The 27,492-nt window shown below is 53.5% G+C and overlaps 1 protein-coding gene across 1 annotated transcript in view; it reads right to left on the minus strand.

Moving 5' to 3' along the window:
• Window positions 1-9,965: 9,965 nt before the first annotated feature.
• TPO (thyroid peroxidase) overlaps window positions 9,966-27,492 on the minus strand; it is a 112,896-nt gene continuing 95,369 nt past the window's right edge. The window contains exons 14-16 of the mRNA XM_077958732.1: window positions 25,742-25,841; window positions 11,805-11,931; window positions 9,966-10,111 (exon numbers count right to left, since the gene is read on the minus strand). Coding sequence (XP_077814858.1) covers window positions 10,058-10,111; window positions 11,805-11,931; window positions 25,742-25,841 — 281 coding nt within the window. The 3' untranslated portion in view covers window positions 9,966-10,057. The remainder of the gene's footprint in view (window positions 10,112-11,804; window positions 11,932-25,741; window positions 25,842-27,492) is intronic.

Here is a 27,492-nt window from a genome sequence, read left to right on the forward strand (position 1 = left end):
CATGCAGGTAGGGGCCCTCAGGCCCTCAGGGGGATGAGAAGGATCAGGCTTTGGGAGAGATTAAGGAGAGTCAAGTGCAAAATTCAGGGTCTCTGGAGCCCTGGGGTGGAGCCTCACCCTCACCCTGGCCCCGGCGTCCTCAGCCTGTGGGCACCCAACTGCTCTGACGCAGCAACTGGCACGACCACCAGCCCCAAGGAGCGGCAGCGAGTTTCCAGGGTTAGGAGTCACTCGGGAGACAGTGATTCAGACTCCGGCTCCGCAGAAACCTGCAGGGACCTCCTGGAAAGGAAGCTTTGTCCTAAGGCTCCGCTTTGGGAAGACGCAGGGCGGCCGCTAGGTGGCGCTGCAGAGCCGCGTCTCCGGCCGCAGGTGCCCGCGCAGGGGAGCGGGAGGCCGGGCCGGGTCATCCTCGCGCTGTCACTGCAGGAGGCAGAGACCCCACATCCCCCAAAGACGGAGGGGCTGGATTCCACCAGCAGCGGAAAGCGTCATTCCAGCGGCTGAGCCCGTCTCTCCGCCCTTAAAAATCAAACCACGTCTTAGGACAGTACCAGGCTTGCGAACGAAGCGTCCAGGGGTGGCCCCCCTCGGTCCAACCTCACAGCCTCTCCGCTCTCCCCACTTCCGAGGCAGATTTCTGGGAATTTGGGAGTTCAGAGGGAGGAGAAATAAGTCGTTTGTCAGCAGCCTGCTCCCTGATCTCCAAGGTCCCTTCCTGAAGGACAGGTGCTCCTCACACGGCCAAGCCTGGCCTGGCCCGGCCCAGGTCTCTCCGCCCAGCAGCCCTGCGCTCTGTCTCTCCCTTTCCCCTTTCCTCCCTCCCTGCCTCCCTCCATTTCTCCCTTCCTTCCTTCCTTCCTTCCCTCCCCGCACAGGATCTGCTATTCCTTAGCTGTGAAACGCGGGCACAGGGCCTGTGGTTGCACACTGGGTGACAGCAGTAGCAGTATCGTCAGGCAGGTCAGTTGACTCAACAGAACCGTGGCAAAGTCCTCCAGCCCAACGGGTCCAGCTCAGTCAGGCTCTGCTGGTCTACAGGAGTGGGCTCCCGTAGCAGGGACATCTTTGCACCAACAGTGCCACATGAGATGGGCTGGGGTGAGTGCCCGAAGCCAGGGGCTGATGGAGGGCTGGGGACCCACCAGGAGAAGCCCTGCTGTCAGCTGCAGAAGAGAAGCAGCAGGTGTCATGTGTCTGGAGAGGGGGCGGGGGATCCTATGGCAGGTGGAACTTGTCTCTATTTACCTGGCTGGGGTGGGGCCACAGCACAAAACGGATGCCCTGAAAAATTAGAACCAATCTGGAAAATGTGCGTCCACCTCTGCACCATGCCTGTTCTGCACCATATGGCTGCTCTCTGCCTCCCTCTGGGCCAAGGCTTACCTGCCCTGCAGCCTCAGGAGTGTCAGTCCGGTTTCCGTGAGAAGGACCTAGAAGCCACTGAGTAACTACTATGGGCGGGCACTGTAGTCATCTCTCTGCTTGGATTATCTCATGAAACTTCTCAATGGGAGCCACGTGAGAGCTTGAGTTGCAGCTGCCATCTTGAATTTTAAGAAGAAAAGAGGAAAGGAGGAAAAGATGGAGGAGGGGAGGAAGAAAGAAGAAAAGGAAGGAAGGAATGGAAGGAGAGAGGAAGGGAGGGAAGGATGGATGGGGGAGGCAGGAAGATTTAAGAAAAGGGAAGAAATGCATTGACTAGGTTAAGGTGAAGAACCTTCGCCTGGAAAGTGTTTTCTTGAATAATAAGATGGAAGACCTATTTATCCCATTACAACACTAAGGTCGTTCAGAGACAAAGTCCATCTTAGCTAATAAGTCTTAGCTAATACTGAAGGTTTAGAAAAAACCTAATTTACAAGTACAGTTTTTTCCCTTACCACCCAAGGTCAGATCAGATCTTGCCCATCAAAGCTTGGCCTGTCTGCTTTTCTCTTTGGGATGGCCATTTTTATGCTCTCCCTGGAGCACCTGTTAAGTATGGATCATTGCTCTAGGAAAAGAGCCGCCAGGCTCCAGCTGCTCCGGGATCCAATTACTTACCAGGACTGAGGACTAGAGGTCCTCCGCGGACAGGTGCTGGCCCTGGGGACTGGGCCCAACCTGGGATGAAACTCGCTCCTGTAGAGACCAAGGGTGGGTGAGGGCAGGAGGGAGGGATGTGGGGCCAGTCCATCCCGGAGACGGTTTCCTTCTCCTCACCTGTTGCAAGGCTCGTGGTGGACACTCACACCGACAAGAGGAGGGCATGGCACGCGTGTTTAGCCAAGGCCTTGTACCACACACGAGGACCCAAGGCCCCGGGAAACGGAATTCTTCTGCTAAGCCTGAGGAAGGAAGCAGGAGCCAGGGAGTTCTAAGAGTGGACAGAAACGCATGTCCTGGAGCTGGTGAGCCGGGAGCCCGGCCAGGCCCCTTGGCAGAATCCTTCTTGGATCTGTGCTGGGATCGTCCCCTGGGTGCTGGGCAGGACACGGACACTCGAGGCCTTTCCTGGGAGAAGCAGGGAGGCAGAGAGCTACCCTCCCAGTTTTATGGCTTTTGCTTTCAGGGAGAAGAGCCCTAGTTTCCATTATGCCTTTTGTGGGGAGAAGGAGGGTGAAGGCCAGAGAGGACTTCTCGCTTCTGTGGACTTCCGGGTCTCCCTCAGCTCAAAGCAGGCCGTTCTCCAAGGTGTTGCATTTGGGGTATTGCATTTTGAACCCCGATGGGGGAGTCAGAAAATGCATATGAAATTGCCTGCAAGAATGGCAGAGTCATGAAAAGTGCATTACATTTTTTTTAGTGGTAAAACAAAGAGTCAGGCTCTGACCACTATTTCATTCTGTACTTTAAAGATTCCCAAGAGGCGAGTTCCCTCGGTTTATTTTAAACAAGCTATTTAATGCTGTCTTATGATTTCATTGAGTTTTTATGTACATAAGTTAAACACTGACTAAAAAAACTTATCCTTAAATAGTCTCTCACTGACCAATGAAGTGTCATTTTTTCTTGGTAGAGTTCTTTTTTTTTCTTTCTTTCTTTTTTGAGACAGAGTCTCACCCTACCGCCCAGGCTGGAGTGCAGTGGCGCCATCTTGGCTCACTGCAAGCTCCACCTCCCGAGTTCACGACATTCTCCTGGCTCAGCCTCCCGAGTAGCTGGGACCACAGGCACCGCCACCACGCTCGGCTAATTTTTGTATTTTTAGTAGAGACAGGGTTTCACCGTGTTAGCCAGGATGGTCTCGATCTCCTGACCTCGTGATCCGCCCGTCTCGGCCTCCCAAAGTGCCGGGATTACAGGCGTGAGCCACCGCGTCCGGCCAGTAGAGTTCTTACGGGTTGATTCCCCTTCACTGATAGGGTGAAAAAAAGCCCTTCCATGCTCCTAACAGGAGTGGTGGTGTGACATCTCTGGGTGCAGGTGTGTGTTGTATCTGTGTGGTGTGTGTGCAGGTGTGGTGTGTGGTGTATCTGTGTGGTGTGTGTGCAGGTGTGGTGTGTGTTGTGTCTGTGTGGTGTGTGTGCAGGTGTGGTGTGTGTTGTGTCTGTGTGGTGTGTGTGCAGGTGTGGTGTGTGTTGTGTCTGTGTGGTGTGTGTGCAGGTGTGGTGTGTGTTGTGTCTGTGTGGTGTGTGTGCAGGTGTGGTGTGTGGTGTGTCTGTGTGGTGTGTGTGCAGGTGTGGTGTGTGTTGTGTCTGTGTGGTGTGTGTGCAGGTGTGGTGTGTGTTGTGTCTGTGTGGTGTGTGTGCAGGTGTGGTGTGTGTTGTGTCTGTGTGGTGTGTGTGCAGGTGTGGTGTGTGTTGTGTCTGTGTGGTGTGTGTGCAGGTGTGGTGTGTGTTGTGTCTGTGTGGTGTGTGTGCAGGTGTGGTGTGTGTTGTGTCTGTGTGGTGTGTGTGCAGGTGTGGTGTGTGTTGTGTCTGTGTGGTGTGTGTGCAGGTGTGGTGTGTGTTGTGTGTGTGTGGTGTGTGTGCAGGTGTGGTGTGTGTTGTGTCTGTGTGGTGTGTGTGCAGGTGTGGTGTGTGTTGTGTGTGTGTGGTGTGTGTGCAGGTGTGGTGTGTGTTGTGTGTGTGTGGTGTGTGTGCAGGTGTGGTGTGTGTTGTGTCTGTGTGGTGTGTGTGCAGGTGTGGTGTGTGTTGTGTCTGTGTGGTGTGTGTGCAGGTGTGGTGTGTGTTGTGTCTGTGTGGTGTGTGTGCAGGTGTGGTGTGTGTTGTGTCTGTGTGGTGTGTGTGCAGGTGTGGTGTGTGTTGTGTCTGTGTGGTGTGTGTGCAGGTGTGGTGTGTGTTGTGTCTGTGTGGTGTGTGTGCAGGTGTGGTTTGTGTTGTGTCTGTGTGGTGTGTGTGCAGGTGTGGTGTGTGTTGTATCTGTGTGGTGTGTGTGCAGGTGTGGTGTGTGTTGTATCTGTGTGGTGTGTGTGCAGGTGTGGTTTGTGTTGTATCTGTGTAGTGTGTGTGCAGGTGTGGTGTGTGTGTGGTAGGAGGTGTGAGTGATTTTTGGCTGGCTGTGGGGAAGGTGTGTGTGGTGTGTGTGTGGTGGGTGGTGTGAGTGATTTTGGCTGTGTGTGTGTGGTGTTGTGTGTGTGGTGGGTGGTGTGTGATTTTTGGCTGTGTGTGTGGTGTGTGTGTGGTGGGTGGTGTGAGTGATTTTGGCTGTGTGTGTGTGGTGTGTGTGTGGTGGGTGGTGTGTGATTTTTGGCTGTGTGTGTGGTGTGTGTGGTGGGTGGTGTGAGTGATTCTGGCTGTGTGTGCGGTGTTTGTTTCTTTCTGTGTGTGTAATGCTTATCGACATACTCACATGACATACTTATTTCGCTGATCACAGGATTTCACCGTTATTGAGAGGTGTCTCTTCTTGACAATAAATATTATAGGATTTGAGGTTTTATTTCAAGACAGTTCATGGCGACGTGGAAGGCTGAAAACTGATTCCTTGAAAGATATCTGAGTCCCTGGAACCTGTGAATGAGACCTTCCGTGGAGAAGGAAAAAGGATCTTTAGAGGGAAAAGATTAGGGCCTTGAGAGTGGGAGAGCTGCCCAGGCCACCTGGGGGTGTCTGAGTGCCAAACCCATGCCCATTCCAAAGGGAGGCTGAGGGGTGTTCCACAGACAGAGGGAAAGGAGACGCAGAGGCAGCGGAATTGGATCGGGGCAGCCCCGGTCAGGTTTGCCTGGAGCCCCCAGAACCTGAAAGAGACAAGGAAGGGCCCCGAAGAGTCTCCAGGGGGATCATGGCCCTGCAGACACCTCCATCTGGGAGTGCTGGACTCCGCCATGGGGAGAGCGTCCATTCCCTGTGTGGAGCCACCCCGTGTGTGGGAGTCCGTGACGCGACCCCAGGAAACCAACACAGGCAGAGGACGGAAACCTGCAGGGTCTGACACCCAAACCCAAGACTCCACCTGTCTCTCCCAGCCCCAGGCCAAGTGCTCCCTCCCCGCCCCACCGGGAGAGTGCTCCCACTTCCCCCAGGCCTAGAGCTGCCCCCAACCCCAAGAATAGTGCTCCCCCTTGACTCTCAGGGATAACGGTCCCCCTGCCCTCAGGGATGGTGCTCCCCCTAACCCCAGGAATAGTGCTCCTCCACGACCCCCGGTCTGGTGCCCTAATTGCAGATTGCATTCTTGGCTGCAGGAAGTCATGAGCGAAGAGACCGTGACCCTCTCCCAACCCCCGACACGTGCTGACATCTCCACGTGTGCTGTGTCCTGGGTGAGCTTTCTTCATAGACTGTGCTTCCCTGTGTGTGGAGTTTCTGCTTCACCCATCTGTTCACAGGGAGGACGCACACCCCTGAGTCCAAGGCTACACCATGCATCCTATGGAAACTCTCACTGCCCAGGGAGCAGACTTTATTAGGAAAGCTCTGGGTTCACAGAGGCTCTGGGCTCTGCCTGGGCCCGACGCCCTTCACTGTTTGAACCTAGTAGCTGCCTACAGGTGCAGAAGACATGCACCTTCCAGCCTTTGTCCTTTCCCGGCCTTTCTTCCCGTCAATCCTCCCATCTGCGGCCCTAAGTGGACGCTCGGGTAAGTATGTGAGTCTGTAAGCAACGAGCAGTGCCTGTCCTTAGCATGTCTGGGGTCTGTGGCTTTTGAGAAGGCGTCTGCAAAGCTATTGCTGACATGGGCGTCCTGAGGTTCTCTCCCTTATTCCAGATCTCAGTAAGACCACAGGGCGCAAGGCTCTTGACAGTCACAGCTGAGTGAGAAAGTGGTGATGTTTAACTACAAGCATGAAAAACCCAAAAAGTAAAATAAAGGCTTCCATGTGCCACGCACATATCCAGCGCCCTGGAATCAAATAGACACGTATGCTCTTTGAGCAGAATGAAGATGCAGGTCCAGAAAAATGGTGATTCTGCTGTTTCCCAAGTCACCCAGCAGGTGGCGCTGTCTGCTCATGGAAACCCGCATTTGCTGGGATACAGTTTCCCTCTTTCTTTTTTCAAGGAAAGACCAATTCACTCAGAAATTACATCCTTAGTGAGAGATCCATGACTTGTAGGACCCCACACACTCCGAACCCCCGCTCCCAGGGGATGGCTGGGTGTGTTCCCACATGTGTCATATTCACAAGGAATGGGTGTTACAAGGCTAGTAGGCCGTATGGCTCTCATTAATTTGGCCAGAGTCATTCACGAATAGCAGAATGTTTAGTAAGGAAGAAGCAGTCAACCAAATAGCAAGCACAATTTGGGGACATCGAGGTTGGGTAGAGATGATGGGGCTGTTAGCGCATGGCAGGGGTGAGGCAGTCCTACCAAGTGCTGATGGTGAAGTGTGTTGTTATCTCTTCCTGAACTTAAATTTGTTATGTGACTCTAAGCAATTCACTTCCAATGCCTGGGGCTCAGCTAGTTCCTCTCCAAAATCAAGGGGCCGTACAGAGTGACCTTGTGGTGGTCTCCAGGGTTAACATCACATGGTGCCAATCATCCCAGTAAGAGGCCAAAGCCGCGGCCAGTTTGCCTGAAATTCTCCTGTGAATGGCCCAACAGAAATAATGAAAGTGAGTGGATGGTGTGACAAACACAGAAAGGCCTGGGAAGCAGGCGGACCGACTCCCTGGATACTTAGCCAGGCGCAGCCTTCTCAGTTAGATCTTTAAATAGATTGAGATTTGGCAAACTTGTTACAAATCCTGGCAGCATATCAACCAAGATCATTAGACCCATAAAGTAACTAATACCCTAAACCCCTTGACTCCAAGGAGTGTCAGGATTGTAGCCCTGTGAAGATGGTGCACACAAATTAAGGCTGATCCCATCATTGGGGATTGTTGAGGCTGTGAGCCATCAGTGCGTAATCATGCCGGGACTCTTAAAATACGTGTATCACTATAGTCAGCATTCTGCAGTGAGACGGAACCAATAGGCTGGATAGATAGGTAGGTAGCTATATAGAGACAGGTGATAGATAGATAGATAGATAGATAGATAGATAGATAGATAGATAGACAGACAAATAGATGATAGATAGGTGATAGATGATAGGTGATAGATGATAGATAGATTAGATAGATAGATAGACAGACAGATAGATAGATGATAGACAAACAGATAGCTAGCTAGATGGATGGAAAGAGGATATGCAGTAGGAGAAATGTGATGATGGAGGTTGAGAAGTCCCGTGACAGGCTGTCTTAGAGCTGGAGACTCTGAGATGCTGGTCGTGTGACTCAGTACCCAAGTCACAAGGCCTCAGAGCCAGGGAAGACAATGGTGTGACTCAGTCCAAGGCTGAAGGCCTTAGAGCCCAGGGCAGGGAGTGCTGCTGCAAGCCCAGAGTTTAAAGACCAAGAGCCTAGAGTGCTGATGTCCAAGGACAGGAGGAGAAGAGTGTCCCAGCTCTAGGAGAGAGACAGAGCTGCCTTTTAGTTCCATCCAGGATTGGATGGTGCCCATCCTACATTCAGGCAGGTCTTCCCCTCAGTCTGCTGACTCACACCCCAGTCTCCTCCAAAACAGCTTATCCTCTTATCCATCCATCTAGCTGAGGCTGAGACAAGACCTCACCAGCCAGCTGGGCCTCCCTCCAGCCAGCCAGGTTGAGGCCTGACGTTAACCATCACTGTATGGCACTGCTTCTTCTGGCTAATCCTAGAGGGCGGAGGTGACACAGGCACCGCATCAGGCCAGGGTTCCTGGTTTTGGTGTCAGCGAGAGGCTCCGAGGTGGAAGGGAAGACCGCTCCCCAGTCAGTGTGTTCCAGTGCGTGGCAGGGCGGCGGCTGAAGCAGGAGGCCTGTGTTCCCTTGGTGGAAATGATCCAGAGGTTGGGCGGCCGCCCCGCTTTGCTGCCCAGAGCAGGAGCTGATGCGTTGTGCATTGCTGCGGTTGCCTGTGTCTCTCCTCAGCCGCTGATGGTAACTCTCGGCAGCTCCTCTGCAGAAGCTGCGTCGTGTCCCTTCCCTGGGTGTTGATACGGTTTGGTTCTGTGTCCCACCCAGTCTCATGTGGGACTGTCATTCCCAGTGTTGGAGGAGGGGCCTGCTGGGAGGTGATGGGATCACGGGGTGGGTTCTCAGGAAGAGTCCAGCACCACCCCTCTTGGTCCTGTGCAGGGAGTGAGTCTCCTGCGATCTGGTGGCCTCCGTGTGTGGCTGCCTCTCTCCCTCCTCTCCCTCCCGGCTCCCAGCTCCTGCCCTGTGATGGGCCTCCTGCCCCTGCCCCTTCCGCCGTGACTGTGTTTCCAGAGGCCTCCCCGGAAGCCGAGCACATGGCAGCACCATGCCACCTGCCCCGCCTGTGCAGCCCGGAGCCAGTTAAAGCTCTTTTCTCTATAAATGACCCAGTCTCGGGTGGTTCTTTACGGCAGTGTGAGAATGGACTGCTTACAGGTGTGATAAGGGCAATCTGTGACATTTGCCAGGATATTTTTCATACTGTTTTAATTCTGAGATCATGAATGAGTTTTACATGAACACAACTAAGAGTTTGGGAACACGTAGAACAGGATGGCCTAGCACCTAGAGAAAACAACAGTCTGGTATTTTTGGGTTACAAAAGTTATAAAAAGCAAACTACGCATTCTCTACAGAACACTCCAGCGAAATAAAACATCCTGAAGCGAAACGTTCACAGCCCTCCCAGGCCACTGTTGGCATCCGTGGGTGAGACCATTAAGTGCTGCGTAGACGGCCTGTTTCATCCATGATTAGTTACTACTCTCTTCTTAGTGGAGGTAGAGCTCCAGGTCAGATGCGCCTGCGTTTGCTTTCAATGCTGAAGGACCCCTGACTATTTCCTTGGGTGAGGCTGAGGGCTGCCTGGGCTGGGACCCAGCACTCTGGAATTCAGCTGCTTCACACATGAAATGAGGACAGCAGCTTTACAGGGCCAGCGTGGCTAACGGTGCCCCCCAGGCTGCCTAGCTGAGTCAAGGAGGGGGATTCCTCCGGCATCACTGGGCTGTGTTCCCCGTGAGTGAGGGGGATGAGGAGGGGTGAGAGGGGTGCGCGGCAGGGCGGCTGCTGGAGGCAGAAGCCTGGGGTCTGAGGCTGACATGTTGGTGAATCTCTAGAGGATGAGACAAGTCACTTTGCCCTGTTGGTACTTAAGGCTCCAGCCTCTCCCTCAGAATCACTTTCCTCCTCCCACCGGCCCTGCAGGAAGCCAGGAGTGCTCTTCTCAGGAGAAGAGGGAAGCCCGATGCAGGCCCTGCGGACACCTGGTGATGGGCAGCGGGTGTGGAAATGCCAGTGCCGGAGGGACCGCCGGGGCAGAATGCAGATGAGCACAGCGTCAGAGACACCAGAAGGTGGAGATAGGATGATGGCAAGAGTAGTGTTTCCGGGGTTCGCAAAATAAAGATGTGTAATCTGTAAATACATTTTAATGGCAAAGCCCCAGAAGGAACAAATCAGGCAATGCTTACAAGAAAAGGCTAGGCAAATGCAGTTACAATATTTATTCATCCATGCCTGAGAGTAATTATAACATGGTGCTAGATTTGCACGTGTTTGGAAAACAGTCGTCCTGGTGATTTTGGATTTGCCTGTGTTTGGAAAACAGTTGTACGGTGATTTTGGGAACACGAAGCTGTTCTGTGGGATCAGTGTCCTGCCTGTTTGCCCTCAGAGGGCTCTCGGCAGCCTGTGAGTATCCCGGCCTTCCATCCCGGCACTCTCCTGCAAAAATGCAGAACAAATATTAATAACATCTGAATTTTGACTGCTCCGGTAACAGCACACACTTGATACAAGACCGAAGGGTCCGGACAGGAGCTGTTTTCACAAAGGACTGGCTGGCAAGATGAACCGTCCTTCTTCCTCGTCATGCCAGAGGGAAGTTTCTGGCTCCCGGACGAACACTTGTTTGCAGGAGGCCACAGAGGATCCACGTGGCAAAGGTTCCTGCTCAGAGCGGGATCTGCGATTCGCAGGCGGGTCCTTCAGGAAGAAGGCATGCTGAGCACGCAGGCCCCTGCGACCATGGATGCACAAAACACCTGGCCTTGCCCCTGGGGTCAGTCAGGCTCATTAGGGGCCCAGGGGACTTGCTGGCACTACCCTTGCTGTGGCTAACAAAGGTATCCTGGGTGCATTAAAATTCACAAAGAGCCTCACTCCCAGGCCAGGTCTTTTTGGTTCCATGTGTGAGGGCCAGGTGCAGACGAACCTGCTCTCAGAATGACCTGGGCTCTGCTCGTCTCCGAGGACAGGATCTAACTTCACACTGAATTTCAGAAGGGAGCCTGATCATGCTGGCAATGCCCTCTCCTGTATGCAAGTGACTTTGTTTAAATTAAAATTTGTATTTTTAGTTGACAAATAATAACTGCATATATTTACGTTTTAAGCATGGTTTCGATACCTTTACATTATGGAGAGATTATATCAAGTTAATTAACATATCACCTCACATCTTTTTTTTGGCAGTGAGAATATTTAAAATCTATTATTTTAGTGGCTGGGCATGGTCCCAGCACTTTGGGAGTTTCAGACTGGAGGATCTCTTGAGCCTAAGGGCTCAACACCAGCCTGGGCAGCGTAGTGAGACTGCATCTCTGCAAAAAATTTAAAAATTAGCCAGGCATGGTGGTGAGTGTCTGTAGCCCCAGCCATGCGGGCGGCTGAGGCAGGAGGGTCAAGGCTACGGTGAGCTATGATTGTGCCACCGCACTCCAGTCTGGGTGACAGAGCAAGACTCTGTCTCAAAAACAAAAAAAAAAAACCTATTATTTTAGCAATTGTGAAATATGTGATCATTATGACAAAGCGTGTGCCCCATGCGGTGCAGCAGATCTGAGGCGTCCTCCCCCTGCCGGAGACTTTGTGCCTGTGACCAGCATCTCCCCACTGCCCTCTGGAGGCCACTGTGCTGCTCTCTGCTTCTCTAAGTTCAACAGTTACTTACACAAGTGACTTTTTAATACTCCCTCACTTGGGGTTCTGCATACAAGGTAAAGTTGGTAAAACATAAACATTTTTCCATAGTGGTTATAACGATTCCACTTAAAAATCAGAATTTAAAAGTCAGCATTTTGTTTCAGCTTTTCCTTCCTCTCCTGCGCTTCCAGCCAGTCCTCAGAATAAGTGGAAGCCAACGCCTGAAAGTCAGCCCTTAGTTTTGGAACCGGTTTGTACAAACGGAAGGCATTTTCCTTCCTCTCACTAAGCAGGCTCACATTCTGGCTCATTGTCATTAACTTGTAAATAAAACCTCCAGGACGAAAGTGCAGAACGGACTGGGAACCACGGGGTACACAGAAATATGCCGGGAGCCTCGGCGGAGCTGCTCCTACACTCAGATCTTGTCCAGCCACTGCGGTGGCGGCTGGAAACATGCGGCGTGGTGTGGCCTAGGGAGGTCCAGGCCCACCTGCTCCGAGTCCTGAGCTGCGGCGCCCTGCGAAGTCCCTGCACCCCGGTGCTTCCCGCATCTCAGCCGGGGAGTTCCTCCGCCTGTCTCTGAGATGGGCAGTGTGGGTTTAGTGCCAGCGCGTGTCCTGTGGGAGACACGTGTCCAGTTACCGGGAGAGGGCCCGGCACCGTGGCTGTGGAGGGGAGAGCCCGGCATGAGCGAGGGCACGGCGGCCACGCTTGTCTTTGGCAGGAACGCTCCAACCCACTTTCATTTCCCGCTTCAGTCAAGTCAATCATGATCTGATACATTTTGGAAAACTTGGCACCGTTCTCTTCATAGGGAAAACGATCTTAGCATTTCGCAGCCAGGAGGACCCTGTCTCCATGCATGCAGCTGAGCGGTGGCTTTCTCACAACAATCATGCAGGAGACACGGGCTGCGGTGAGGATTTCCACCCCCGTCACTGCCAAGAGATGCGTCCAAGTGACAGGCAACGTTAAGCTTTTCCTGGGTCAGGGCGTCGTCCCTGTGCAGGCAAAGGGCCCGAAACCACCTTCCACCTGAGCCTGAAGACCCCAGCCCAGACCTGGAGAAGAAGGGGGGAAGCGCCGTCCCAGGGGAGCAAGGGTAGAGGCCCCCGGTCTCCGGGAGGCGTGGAGAGCTGGGGCCGGAGCAGGAAGGGACGCTCTGGTGAGATTGGGACCTTTTGAGAAGGGAAGAGCAAGTAACCCAGAAACGCATCAAAAATACTGTGGGATTTAACTGTAAGTACAAAACAGCTTTTCCATCAGAACTTAACAGCTACTGTATTTTCCAGCTATTTGTTTGCCTTGATTCGAAGTTTTTACCTGCCCCCGGCCCCATTCCCCAAACACTGAGCTGCTGGACTCCTTCCCCTGCCTGGGCGTCATTCATCCCTGACCTCTGCATGGCGCCATCATCACGGGTCCTGAGCATTCCTGCCCGCCCGCCTGAAGAGGAACACAGGCCCTGGAGGTGGCTTGACCCTGTGTCAACGTGGCAATGGCAGACAAGACTGTAATGCCTACAAACAACTTCCGAAGTCCTCCCGGGGAGCGCAGTCCCAGCACCATAGCGCACTTCGCACAGCCATTCCAGCAGCTCCTCCCGGGGAGCGCAGTCCCAGCACCACAGCGCACCCCGCACAGCCATTCCAGCAACTCCTGCCGGGGAGCGCAGTCCCAGCACCATAGCGCACTCCGCACAGCCATTCCAGGAGCTCCTGCCGGGGAGCGCAGTCCCAGCACCATAGCGCACGCCGCACAGCCATTCCAGCAGCTCCTTCCAGGGAGCGCAGTCCCAGCACCATAGCGCACTCCGCACAGCCATTCCAGGAACTCCTGCCGGGGAGCGCAGCCCCAGCACCATAGCGCACTCCGCACAGCCATTCCAGCAGCTCCTCGCAGGGAGCGCAGTCCCAGCACCATAGCGCACTCCGCACAGCCATTCCAGCAGCTCCTCCCGGGGAGTGCAGTCCCAGCACCATAGCGCACTCCGCACAGCTATTCCAGCAGCTCTTCCCGGGGAGCGCAGTCCCAGCACCATACAGCACTCCGCACAGCCATTCCAGCAGCTCCTCCCGGGGAGCGCAGTCCCAGCACCATAGCGCACTCCGCACAGCCATTCCAGTAGCTCCTCGCAGGGAGCGCAGTTCCAGCACCAAACAGCACTCCGCACAGCCATTCCAGCAGCGCCAGCAAAGACATCGCAAACCAAAGGCCATTCCAGCAGCTCCTCGCAGGGAGTGCAGTCCCAGCACCATACAGCACTCCGCACAGCCATTCCAGCAACTCCTGCCGGGGAGCGCAGTCCCAGCACCATAGCGCACTCCGCACAGCCATTCCAGCAGCTCCTCCCGGGGAGCGCAGTCCCAGCACCATACAGCACTCCGCACAGCCATTCCAGCAGCGCCAGCAAAGGCATCGCAAACCAAAGGCCATTCCAGCAGCTCCTCGCAGGGAGTGCAGTCCCAGCACCATACAGCACTCCGCACAGCCATTCCAGCAACTCCTGCCGGGGAGCGCAGTCCCAGCACCATAGGGCACTCCGCACAGCCATTCCAGCAGCGCCAGGAAAGGCATCGCAAACCAAAGGCCATTCCCGCAGCTCCTCGCAGGGAGTGCAGTCCCAGCACCATACAGCACTCCGCACAGCCATTCCAGCAACTCCTGCCGGGGAGCGCAGTCCCAGCACCATACAGCACTCCGCACAGCCATTCCAGCAGCGCCAGCAAAGGCATCGCAAACCAAAGGCCATTCCAGCAGCTCCTGCCGGGGAGCGCAGTCCCAGCACCATACAGCACTCCGCACAGCCATTCCAGCAGTGCCAGCAAAGGCATCGCAAACCAAAGGCCATTCCAGCAGCGCCAGCAAAGGCATTGCAAACCAAAGGCCAGTGCACAGTCACCTCCCCACCCTTGCGGACTCCGACCAAGGTGTACATGGAAGACAGCCCTCCCGTCCATGGGGAGGGCCTGAGTCTGCCTCTCCTCTGCACAGGCCCAACAGCCCTTGGTGGCTTCAGTGCTTGTGATGGTGTCATCAGGAGCAAATGGCATTTAGTCATCGCTTCAGCCTGATCACCACGGGGGACTGGGGTGTTGCTTGAGTTTGACTTGGTGACCTCTCCGCATCTCAGTTTTCTCATTCGTAAAGTGGGGGATAAAATAGCAGCTTCCTTCAGTGAGAATCTACTGACATAAAGTGCGTAAGGAGTTAGCACCAATGCCAGCTTCTATTAAAATTCAGTGAATGTCAGGTGTTCGTGCCATGTGAAAGTGCATTAATGCCTCATTCACTCTCTGCTCATTACTGTAAATGGAACTGGATCTACTTGATAATCATTTCAAAGTCACATCCACCCAGAACGTGGGAATGTGACCTTGTCTGGAAGTAAGGTTTTTTCAGATGCAATTAGTTAGGGTGAGTCTATACTGGGATAGGGTGGAAACTGGAATCCAGCAGGACTGGTGCCCTTATAAGAAGAGGGGCATTTGAACACAGACACACAGGGGAGAAGGCGGGGTAGAGACAGAGGCAGAAGTTGGCATGATGAGCCTGTAGGCCAAGTGGTGCCAGCGGACACCAGCAGGGCACCAAAGACGGGGTGTGCAAGGCAGCATTCGTCCTGTCAGCCTTCGGGGGAGCACAGCCCTGCCAACACCGTGACTTGGGTCTTCTGGCCTCCAGAACTGTGAGAGAATCAATGTCTGTTGCTTTAAGCCACCTAACGTGTGGTTCTTTGTTACGGCAGCCCTCGCCTTCCTCAACCTGAACTGTCACCACTCCGCCATCTTACCTCTCAATATCCCAAGTAAAAGCCACCTGAAGAAAGACCATGTCTTAACAGAAAATGTCTTGAAAATGTTGGAAAAAGACTTTCCCTACTTTATGAATTTGCTGCATAATAGAAATTTAAGTTAAAATATTTTGCATTCACTGTTCACTATTGTTTTACAAGCACTATGCTCATTTCAATCTAGAGTGGTCTTACGTCTTTTTAAATTATTTTTTATATTCATTGAGGTTCTGAATTGTGTAAAAGCATTGAAAACAATCCTTGTCAAATAATCCTGACTTTTCTATACAATTGCATATATGGCTATTTCACCATTTGAATTCGAGCTTCTTCATAAACGCTTTAAAAACAGGGACAGGGCCGGGCGTGGTGGCTCACGCCTGTAATCCCAGCACTTTGGGAGGCCAAGGCAGGCAGATCACGAGGTCAGGAGATTGAGACCATCCTGGCTAACACGGTGAAACCCCGTCTCTACTAAAAATACAAAAACTTAGCCAGGTGTGGTGGCGGGCGCCTGTAGTCCCAGCTGCTCAGGAGGCTGAGGCAGGAGAATGGCGTGAACCCGGGAGGCGGAGGTTTCAGTGAGCCGAGACCGTGCCACTGCACTCCAGTCTGGGAGACACAGTGAGACTCCGTCTCAAAAAAACAAAAAAAAAACAGGGATGGGGTGTGCCCATCCCTCTGAATTCAACCATTTTTCCCTTGTATCAGGTCAGAGCACCTTGTTAACATGAGAAATATTTAGGAGAAATATTTACTGCACTCTTTACTAATCACAAGATGCTTCTGGGCAAAGGAGGGAGGAGAGATTCACAGGGTGAAGAAGCCACTCCCTGCACGAGGGGACTTGAGGAGGTTGCACACAGTGGGGGGATTTAGGGGGTTGCACACAGTGGGGGGATTTGGGGAGGTTGCACACAGTGGGGGGATTTAGGGGGTTCCACACAGTGGGGGGATTTAGGGGGTTGCAGACAGTGGGGGGATTTGGGGAGGTTGCACACAGTGGGGGATTTGAGGGGGTTGCACACAGTGGGGGGATTTGGGTGTGTTGCACACAGTGGGGGATTTGAGGGGGTTGCACACAGTGGGGGGATTTGGGTGGGTTGCACACATTGGGGGGATTTAGGGGGTTCCACACAGTGGGGGGATTTGAGGAGGTTGCACACAGTGGGGGGATTTGAGGGGGTTCCACACAGTGGGGGGATTTGGGGGTGTTGCACACAGTGGGGGATTTGAGGGGGTTGCACACAGTGGGGGGATTTGGGTGGGTTGCACACATTGGGGGGATTTGGGGGGTTCCACACAGTGGGGGGATTTGAGGAGGTTGCACACAGTGGGGGGATTTGAGGGGGTTCCACACAGTGGGGGGATTTGGGGGTGTTGCACACAGTGGGGGATTTGAGGGGGTTGCACACAGTGGGGGGATTTGGGTGGGTTGCACACATTGGGGGGATTTGAGGGGGTTGCACACAGTGGGGGGATTTGAGGGGGTTGCACACAGTGGGGGGATTTCGGGAGGTTGCACACAGTGGGGGGATTTGGGTGTGTTGCACACAGTGGGGGGATTTGGGGGGTTGCACACAGTGGGGGGATTTGGGGAGGTTGCACACAGTGGGGGGATTTAGGGGGTTCCACACAGTGGGGGGATTTAGGGGGTTGCAGACAGTGGGGGTATTTGGGGAGGTTGCACACAGTGGGGGATTTGAGGGGGTTGCACACAGTGGGGGGATTTGGGTGTGTTGCACACAGTGGGGGATTTGAGGGGGTTGCACACAGTGGGGGGATTTGGGTGGGTTGCACACATTGGGGGGATTTAGGGGGTTCCACACAGTGGGGGGATTTGAGGAGGTTGCACACAGTGGGGGGATTTGAGGGGGTTCCACACAGTGGGGGGATTTGGGTGTGTTGCACACAGTGGGGGATTTGAGGGGGTTGCACACAGTGGGGGGATTTGGGTGGGTTGCACACATTGGGGGGATTTAGGGGGTTCCACACAGTGGGGGGATTTGAGGAGGTTGCACACAGTGGGGGAATTTGAGGGGGTTGCACACAGTGGGGGGATTTCGGGAGGTTGCACACAGTGGGGGGATTTGGGTGTGTTGCACACAGTGGGGGGATTTGGGTGGATTGCACACAGTGGGGGGATTTGGGTGGATTGCACATAGTGGGGGGATTTGGGGAGGTTGCACACCGTGGGGGGATTTGGGGAGGTTGCACACAGTGGGGGGATTTGGGAGGGTTGCACACAGTGGGGGGATTTGGGGAGGTTGCACACAGTGGGGGGATTTGGGGAGGTTGCACACAGTGGAGGATTTGGGGAGGTTGCACACAGTGGGGGGATTTGAGGGGGTTGCACACAGTGGGGGGATTTCGGGAGGTTGCACACAGTGGGGGGATTTGGGTGTGTTGCACACAGTGGGGGGATTTGGGGGGTTGCACACAGTGGGGGGATTTGGGGAGGTTGCACACAGTGGGGGGATTTAGGGGGTTCCACACAGTGGGGGGATTTAGGGGGTTGCAGACAGTGGGGGTATTTGGGGAGGTTGCACACAGTGGGGGATTTGAGGGGGTTGCACACAGTGGGGGGATTTGGGTGTGTTGCACACAGTGGGGGATTTGAGGGGGTTGCACACAGTGGGGGGATTTGGGTGGGTTGCACACATTGGGGGGATTTAGGGGGTTCCACACAGTGGGGGGATTTGAGGAGGTTGCACACAGTGGGGGGATTTGAGGGGGTTCCACACAGTGGGGGGATTTGGGTGTGTTGCACACAGTGGGGGATTTGAGGGGGTTGCACACAGTGGGGGGATTTGGGTGGGTTGCACACATTGGGGGGATTTAGGGGGTTCCACACAGTGGGGGGATTTGAGGAGGTTGCACACAGTGGGGGAATTTGAGGGGGTTGCACACAGTGGGGGGATTTCGGGAGGTTGCACACAGTGGGGGGATTTGGGTGTGTTGCACACAGTGGGGGGATTTGGGTGGATTGCACACAGTGGGGGGATTTGGGTGGATTGCACATAGTGGGGGGATTTGGGGAGGTTGCACACCGTGGGGGGATTTGGGGAGGTTGCACACAGTGGGGGGATTTGGGGAGGTTGCACACAGTTGGGGATTTGAGGGGGTTGCACACAGTGGGGGATTTGAGGGGGTTGCACACAGTGGGGGGATTTCGGGAACTTGCACACAGTGGGGGGATTTCGGGAGGTTGCACACAGTGGGGGGATTTGGGTGTGTTGCACACAGTGGGGGGATTTGGGGGGTTGCACACAGTGGGGGGATTTGGGTGGATTGCACACAGTGGGGGATTTGAGGGGGTTGCACACAGTGGGGGGATTTCGGGAGGTTGCACACAGTGGGGGGATTTGGGTGGATTGCACACAGTGGGGGGATTTGGGTGTGTTGCACACAGTGGGGGGATTTGGGGGGGTTGCACACAGTGGGGGGATTTGGGTGGATTGCACATAGTGGGGGGATTTGGGGAGGTTGCACACCGTGGGGGGATTTGGGTGTGTTGCACACAGTGGGGGAATTTGGGGAGGTTGCACACAGTGGGGGGATTTGGGAGGGTTGCACACAGTGGGGGATTTGAGGGGGTTGCACACAGTGGGGGGATTTCGGGAACTTGCACACAGTGGGGGGATTTCGGGAGGTTGCACACAGTAGGGGGATTTGGGGAGGTTGCACACAGTGGGGGGATTTGGGTGTGTTGCACACAGTGGGGGGATTTGGGGAGGTTGCACACAGTGGGGGGATTTGGGAGGGTTGCACACAGTGGGGGGATTTGGGGAGGTTGCACACAGTGGGGGGATTTGGGGAGGTTGCACACAGTGGAGGATTTGGGGAGGTTGCACACAGTGGGGGGATTTGAGGGTGTTGCACACAGTGGGGGGATTTGGGTGTGTTGCACACAGTGGGGGGATTTGGGTGTGTTGCACACAGTGGGGGGATTTGAGGGTGTTGCACACAGTGGGGGGATTTGGGGAGGTTGCACACAGTGGGGGGATTTGGGTGTGTTGCACACAGTGGGGGGATTTGGGGAGGTTGCACACCGTGGGGGGATTTGGGGAGGTTGCACACAGTGGGGGATTTGAGGGTGTTGCACACAGTGGGGGGATTTGGGTGGGTTGGACACAGTGGGGGATTTGAGGGTGTTGCACACAGTGGAGGATTTGGGGAGGTTGCACACAGTGGGGGGATTTGGGGGTTGCACACGGTGGGGGGATTTGGGAGGGTTGCACACAGTGGGGGGAATTTGGGGAGGTTGCACACAGTGGGGGGATTTGAGGAGGTTGCACACGGTGCGGGAATTTGTGTGGGTTGCACACAGTGGGGGATTTGAGGGGGTTGCAGAAAGTGGGGGGATTTGGGGAGGTTGCACACAGTGGGGGGATTTGAGGAGGTTGCACACGGTGCGGGAATTTGTGTGGGTTGCACACAGTGGGGGATTTGAGGGGGTTGCAGACAGTGGGGGGATTTGGGGAGGTTGCACACAGTGGGGGGATTTGGGTGTGTTGCACACAGTGGGGGGATTTGGGGGTTGCACACAGTGGGGGGATTTGGGGGGTTGCACACGGTGGGGGGATTTGGGAGGGTTGCACACAGTGGGGGGATTTGGGGGGGTTGCACACGGTGGGGGAATTTGTGTGGGTTGCACACAGTGGGGGATTTGAGGGGGTTGCAGACAGTGGGGGGATTTGGGGGGGTTGCACACAGTGGGGGATTTCAGGGGGTTGCACACAGTGGGGGGATTTGGGGGGTTGCACACGGTGGGGGGATTTGGGAGGGTTGCACACAGTGGGGGGAATTTGGGGAGGTTGCACACAGTGGGGGGATTTGAGGAGGTTGCACACGGTGCGGGAATTTGTGTGGGTTGCACACAGTGGGGATTTGAGGGAGTTGCAGACAGTGGGGGGATTTGGGGAGGTTGCACACAGTGGGTGGTGTTTGGGTGGAGCCTTAGCGATGTGTCAGACCTGAACATGCAAGGCTGCGCTGAGATGATAAGGAGATGGTATTCTATGGAAAGATTGAGGCTTGAACAAAAGGCAAGAAGTGGGAACGGCTGGGCATATCCAGGGACAGATCAGAGAGACTGCGAGGGCACGGTGGCAGGGTTGGTGTGGGGTAGAGAGACGCAAGGGCACGGTGGCAGGGTTGGTGTGGGGTAGAGAGACACGAAGGCACGGTGGCAGGGCTGGTGTGGGGTAGAGAGACGCAAGGGCACGGTGGCAGGGTTGGTGCGGGGTAGAGAGACTGCGAGGGCACGGTGGCAGAGCTGGTGTGGGGTCGAGAGACTGTGAGGGGACGGTGGCAGGGCCGGTGTGGGGTTGAGAGACTGTGAGGGCACGGTGGCAGGGCTGGTGTAGGGTAGACAGCCTGGGGTCAGGAGAGGCAGGAAGGCACATTTCCCAGCAACACTTGCTCAGAAGTGGGTGAAGAAAGTGGAGCCACAGAGGGAGGGGCTGGGAGCTGCCCAGAGAAAGCAGATGAGCCTGGTGGCCAGGCTTGGGTTCTGGGCTGGAAACTGGATAACGCATTCAGCTGAAGCCACAGGGGGACTGGGAGGTAGGAGGCTGTCATTGCTGGGGCTGACATGTGACCAGCCTGGGAGCGGCCCCCCCTGCTCGTTTCCAGGGCTGACATGGGTCTCTAAGGAGCACAGGTCCTTCCCCAGGTCCTCTGGGCCCTGAGTGCCTCACAGATGCCTTATTGACTCTGAGGGATTCCACTACAACAGGTTCGGATCCCCCGTGCCGTGTAGCCCAGGCGGCCACTCTACGTCTGTCCCCCAGCAAAGGGCCAGTTCCCTCAGACTTCCCTAATGAAGTCCTGAAGACAATTCCTGTCATCAACATGCAGTTGAGATGACCAGAAACCTCAGATGCCATCTCAAGAGACCCAGGCTGTCTCTGTCCCAAGGGTCTGGGGAAAGAGGGCCCTGGGGGAGGAGGGTCCCTGGGGAGGAGGGTCCTGGGGGAAGAGGGCACCAGGTCACCCACGGCTTACAGGGATCCCGCTGCCCACTGCCCTATGGCTGCCTCTCAGCCTAGTCCTGGCTGGCCTCCATCCAGCATGCTTGTGAATCTAATGATAAAGAGAGGAAAGACGGCAGGAACCCCCAGCGCCATGCCTAGAGAAAGAGCACCGTGTCAGCTCACAGTGCGGGAAGGTGCGAGAGGGCACAAAGGGTTAGACACCCTGGAGACAGGACAAACCTGGCTGTATGCTAGGGAAGGACCTCGCGGCTTTCCCATGGATTTGCTGGAAATTAATGCAAATGATTCAACCTTTTTTGAATTTATAATGCACACTGTAAGTAGGGATATCAATACAAGATACAACTGAAAACAGCAAAAAGATATAGGGCACAGTTTACCAGAGACAAAGAAAACCTGAAAAACTATTTCAGAAGTCACAGAACTAAGTGATGGTGGAAAAGTAGTAGAGTTGTTAAAAATAAGAGCAAATGGAGAAGGACTGGAACTGCACGTTTAACATTTTCCCTGGACAGTAAGAATCAACAGACAGATAAAGTCCTCATGAAATTTAAGTTTAAAATGCTGAGCTATGAAAGCTGGGCCTGAAGAAATCATACCACAGAGGAAAACGCCTCCATGGCGAAAGGTCTAATTGGCAAAACTGACGGAGACCAAAGAACGGATCTGGTGAATGAATTTTTAGCGTACGGAGACCAAAGAACGGATCTGGTGAATGAAGTTTGCACAGAAAGAATTCAACTTGGTGAAAACAATTTCAACGCAATAAAACATGTATAATACCTTGGAGGTATTTTAAATGCGGTGTCAAGAAAGTTGATGAAGGAATAGGTTTGCTGGAGTTAACTCTGAATCACAGATTTGCAGTGAAAATATATTAGCAATTTGTCACGTTGTTAATAACCACACCAAAACGTACAGTGTTAGACCCCAGACAGCTGGGTGGGTAGACAATGAGGAGGAGAGGAGAGAAGCAAACACCTTTGTCTCACTAGGAGACACCCTGCTAGTGAACTCCCTCCGTGTGTCACACTGTGCTGCGTTCTCTCCCCTCCCACATCTCTCTCCACTGTCTCCATCTCTCTTTCTCCCTTTCCCTCTCTGTTCTCCTCCCTACTCCTCACCGCACAATAACGCCCTAAGTTGGAAATAAGACCATGTTTTTAAAGCTGAAGAATGAGACACAGAGGGAGGCGAGGCTGGGATTGCATTGAGCCCGTTTGCTGGGAGCAGCGTGGGGGTCTCAGGGTAGGTGACGGGAAGACATTTCCTGAATAAGTGACTTGACCTTCTGAGCTCATCGAATCACGGGTCTGGGGGTGCTGTGGCTTTTGTCCAGGACGTTTCTCCCCTGGAGCCCCGGGGTCTTCCCGTTATGGTCTCTGACTCTGTAACTGCCCCTGTTCTCTGTGCTTAAGCGTGTGTTGGCATGTTAACATCCACTTTTTCATATCTTTCAGCTAAGTGGCACTTTGCAAACTAAATTGGTGCTTGGTAGCATATTTTTAGAACTCCAGAGTCTAAAATCAACTACAGCCAAAAATATTTATCTCCCACGTTTCCTTGGAAAGGTATTCATTTAATCTATGGCTATCAATCTTAAGGAAAATTGCAATTTTTCTCATGAGTGTGGACTACAGACACTAATATTTATCATAATGATAATGTGATAGATGTCTATAGGGATGTTTGGAAATACAAAATTGTTTATGAACAGGAAATTATAGTCACATCAGTTTTTGTTACAATTACACATTTAATAGTTATAATTATATAATCAGCTAATTTGAAGTTATTTACAGCCTATTCAATTTTTATTGCTTAGTCTATTTCATGGTTAGCTGAGGGTTTTAATTATTAGTAATTAAAGTTTTTAAGGTTTAAAGACCGAATGATTCATAAAACATGGGGAATATTTCCTACCACCACCCCATCTAAAACTAGAGACACCATTTAAACGTTGAAGTAGTCTCTTCCCAAAACAGATCAATACAGTGTCTTGTAGAGAAAGTAGGTGATTATTCAGTCTTCACTGGTAATGATTATTTGAAACAACAGCCTCTGCATGTGAGATATAATCTTTCTGCGAGGAGAAGCCGGGCAGCTGTGGCACGACCTCCAGCACCAGACAGGCCTTGGGTTCAAGGATCTGCTCTGGGCTTTACCAGCTTTGAGCCAGTAACAGGCTCTTGCTCCACCTCCTCATGCTACACGGAAAATGGACACAATCACAGCACTTTGTTAGTTTTCTGCGGCTGCAGTCACAGAGGACCACGGACCTGGCCACGGTCACAGAGGACCACGGACCTGGCCGCGGTCACGGAGGGCCACGGACCTTGAGGACCACAGACCTGGCCGCGGTCACGGAGGGCCACGGACCTTGAGGACCACAGACCTGGCCGCGGTCACGGAGGGCCACGGACCTGGCCACGGTCACGGAGGGCCACGGACCTTGAGGACCACAGACCTGGCCACGGTCACGGAGGGCCACGGACCTGGCCGCGGTCACAGAGGGCCACGGACCTGGCTGCTTAAACAGCAGAAGTTTATGACCTAGAGTTTTGGAGGCAGGAGTCCACGTCGAGGTGCCTGCAGGCGGCTCCCCGGCCTCCCTCCCAGTTCCTGTCACTGCTGGCGATCTTCCCAGGCCCCAGCCTAGAGAAACCCCACCCTGATGTCTGCCTTCCCATCGAGACGGCCTTTGCCTGCCAGGCATGACTCTGTGCAAACTCTTCTTTCTAGAGGAACACCAGCTATATTGAATTAGGGTCCCCTGTACTCCAGGGCAATCTCATTGTAACCAATTACACTTGCAGAGACCTTAGTTCCAAATAAGGTTACATTCTGAGGTCCTAAAGGTCAGGGTGTAAACACATGTTTTGGGCAACGCACAGTTCAAGCCATGGCAAACACCTGAGTCAGATGATTGATCAGAAAATCAGAGGAGACAGTGGCTAAGGATGACTTAGCCTTGCCTCCAACACATGGCTTTAGCTGTTACTATCACCTCTCTACTGGAAGGAATTTCTCACAGTTATCTGAATTATGGTGTATGTTAGTTTTGACAGAAGCTATGACGCTACTCAGAAATACATCACTGAAATGTCGTATGCCGGATGGATCAGAAGCTCTTGTGTCAAACGTGGGCGTCTGGGTCAACCACAGTAGTTGCCAGAGGCCTTGCAGAATAACCGAAACGGGGAACTGGCTTTACTACCACGTCTCAGCAGCAGAGAAACAGCATGCAGAGCAGATGGCAGGCACAGGGGCTTCCCTTACAAGTGCCCACGAAAACAAAAACAACAGAAAAGAGGCCATTGCTGTGGATTGTTGACAAGGCCCTTTGGAAACGACAGTGATCTGGGTAACTTCTGGTTGCTAAGCTTTCAAGTTTTAAAAAACCAGTCCCTGTAGAGGTGCAAAAACTGTGAGAAAAAGGTTTCCTGTTCAAGGCACAGACGTTCCTCAGTGGACCGAGAGGTTGCTAGAAAAATGAAGGTTTGCTAGAATGTTGAGTTTCTATTATTGGGAAGATGAGAAACAGCCTGGAAGATGGCCTTAGGGTGGGAAAGTCGTGGATAATCCATAGACATGTGGCGTCGGGTGATGTTTGGGGGCTCGGATAATCCATACATGTGTGGTATGGGGTGGTGCCAGGAGGCTTGGATAATCCATGCGTATGGTATGGGGTGGTGCTGGGGGCTTGGCCAGTGAGGAGCTCTGAAGGCCGGGGTGGAGGGTGAAGGTGAAGGCAAAGGAGACTGCAGGGGTCATCCTGGCAGAGGGCAGGGCTGGCTATAGCAGGAGCGTGCACAGGTTGTGTTGGGCTGAGCCTGGCACTCAGGGAGAGCAGAGGCCTAGTAACTGTGGCCTCTATTTGCAGGTATTCTGGGCATGGCCCTGGGGGCCCAGCCTGGGGCTGCAATGACTTTTTATAGTGTTTGCTGTTATTTTTAACACTTTCTATATAAAATGAACAATTGTGCATTAAAAATGAAGTGATGCTCAAGAAATTTGGTTCTCAAGAGCAGCAAGGTGAGTGGCAGCAGCAAGGCGCAGAGCTGGTTCCTCGGGGCTAGGGACGTGGACCAGCTGCCCCACCCGAGGCAGCCTTGAGGGGTTCTTTCTGCAGACAGCACTCTCACAGGGCAGGAACTCTCAGGTTCTCTCAGGTTCGGGTCTGAGTCTTTCAACAGCAGCGCCATTTTTACCATGAAAGTTCAACTTTCAATTTCTGCCCTCAAGGGAGGAAATAAAACTGAGGAATAAAACTTTTCATTCATGGATGACCTTTTTTCTCTGAGAAACCTTTAGAAGAATCTTTACTCCTAACAAGAGACTACTTCAATGCAATCACTTAATGTTAGAAAAGTATTCCATATTGCTGAATCTTCATCCACAGATACCTGACACCACCTAAGGTGTACAAATGATCACTCCACTTTCATTATTTAAAGCATAAAGAATGATCTGGAGAGTCTAAGACGTTGTACAAAATAGCTCTGAGATCAATGCCTTTGAGATACCAGTAACCTATGTTAGCTTTAGGAAAATAAAGCAGCTTCACTGCAACCATGTCCAGAGGAAAGGAGATTGTGTTGTGTCTAAGTAACAGTCAAAAAATGAAGGACTTACCACCTGCAAATCACCGTCGAGGTGAGACCTGCCAAGCCTCCAATCAGCAGAGCAGCCAGTGAGATGGAGACCCAAGTCGCCCGAGGGAGCCTCCCGGAGTCTGGGGCACAGAAAGAGGCCTGGTTAGAAGAACCTTCCAGGGCCTGGGCAAGCCACGTTGTCCTGCCTGAGTCTGGGCCACACCCTGTCCTGGGCCAGCTGCCTTCACCCCACAGCACGATGTACAGAAGGAGGGAGGGAGGGAGGGAGGGTCATTTATCTGCCCAGAAAAGCATAGACCGTTAAGTCCAGAGCCGAATGGGACGTGGGGAGAGCCAGCAGGGGACACAGGGCAGAGAAGCTGGCTCGCTCTCTATGGCAGCCTCACTGTGGGCTTGGCATGGACGCTGTCCTGCAGGACAGAAAGTACACCTCGCTGCCCAAACCAGGGAGGACTCTCAGTGCCCTCTGAGTGGACCGCAGGACCCAGGGAGCCCTGTGGGGCCTTTGACCGGGGCAGGAAAGTAGGACAAAGTGGTCTGTAGGGGATGTGGTATAACACCATGAGGTTTTGCCCTTGGCTGCATTTTATTTTTCCCAGACGCCTCCTAGAGGTGAAACTGTGGTCGAGGGAAGGTGGTCTGCACCTTGCAGAGCTGGAGCCCTGGGGGCACAGGGGCACGGGATGGCAGCAGATTTTGGAGCTCATGCTGGGTTTCATCAGCCCATTCCAGAAATAAACCGAACAGGGTCAGTGTGAATCAGACAGAGAAGTGCAGAAGGCCCTGAAGACGGGACAGAGGAGAGAGGCAGCCCGGGAGCCGGCCCCAGAGCATCTGGTGAGGGGCCTGAGGAAGTGCCTCCCACCTGGACCTGTGTCTTCGTCTGAAAAAGCCAGGGACTGAGTAAGGGCTCCTGGGTCCGGCCCTTGGCTTCTATGCTCTCTGCAAGGAGATACCAGCCTGGGGCCAGTGCGGCTTTGAACTCAGACCTCCTTTGACCACAGTTTTATTACTGACTTTTCTGTTTAGGTGCCCATTCGAGGTGGCCAAGGAGAAACCCAAGATGAAATGAAAACTGACTTTTAAATAAGAACTTAAATACTACCAATCAGTGTTTTTTTTAAAACAAACATGGGTCGCCCTGGATAAATATCATCACATGTGGTTGAAGAAAGGCTCTGGGGCTAAGGGAACGCGTTCAGGCACCAGATGAAGGCAGTGGCTGGGGGAATTGGGTGCTTGGTTTGGTTCTAATTCTCACACTGGATTTTTTAAAGTCAGTGATGAATGCGTCTGTGGGTGGCGGCAGTTCCCTGTGCCACTTAGCGCCTGGGCATGATTTGCAGGTATGTCTCATTTCCAGCCCAGACACAGGTAGTGTCCATGACTGTCTTCCTAGCATGAGTCTTGGACACTCAGCAAGTATTTGGTGGACACAAGAATGAATGAATAAATCCTAAATGCACATCCTGACTGTTTCTCCAAAACGATCCTGTCCTTTTAGCTTTTGCACCTCATGACTTTTCCTCCTGGGCTCCTCTAACCATCCTCCCGCCTCCAGGATCTCCTTCCTGCCACCTCTCACAGATGCAGGAGAGTCTGCAGGGCAACCTGAGCACACCGGCCTCTTGCTAAAAGTCCGTGGAGAGCAGAGCAGCTTGCTGGCCGTGGGACGCCGCTCCTTCCACATCCGGAAAGAGGCTGGGTTCATGTTCTCACCCCCATGGCTACTACAGGTGGGGGCTCCGCCTGTGCTGCTGGGGCTGGCTG

Source organism: Macaca mulatta, chromosome 13, assembly GCF_049350105.2.
Source record: "Macaca mulatta isolate MMU2019108-1 chromosome 13, T2T-MMU8v2.0, whole genome shotgun sequence".
In the NCBI taxonomy this organism is placed as follows: Eukaryota; Metazoa; Chordata; class Mammalia; order Primates; family Cercopithecidae; genus Macaca; species Macaca mulatta.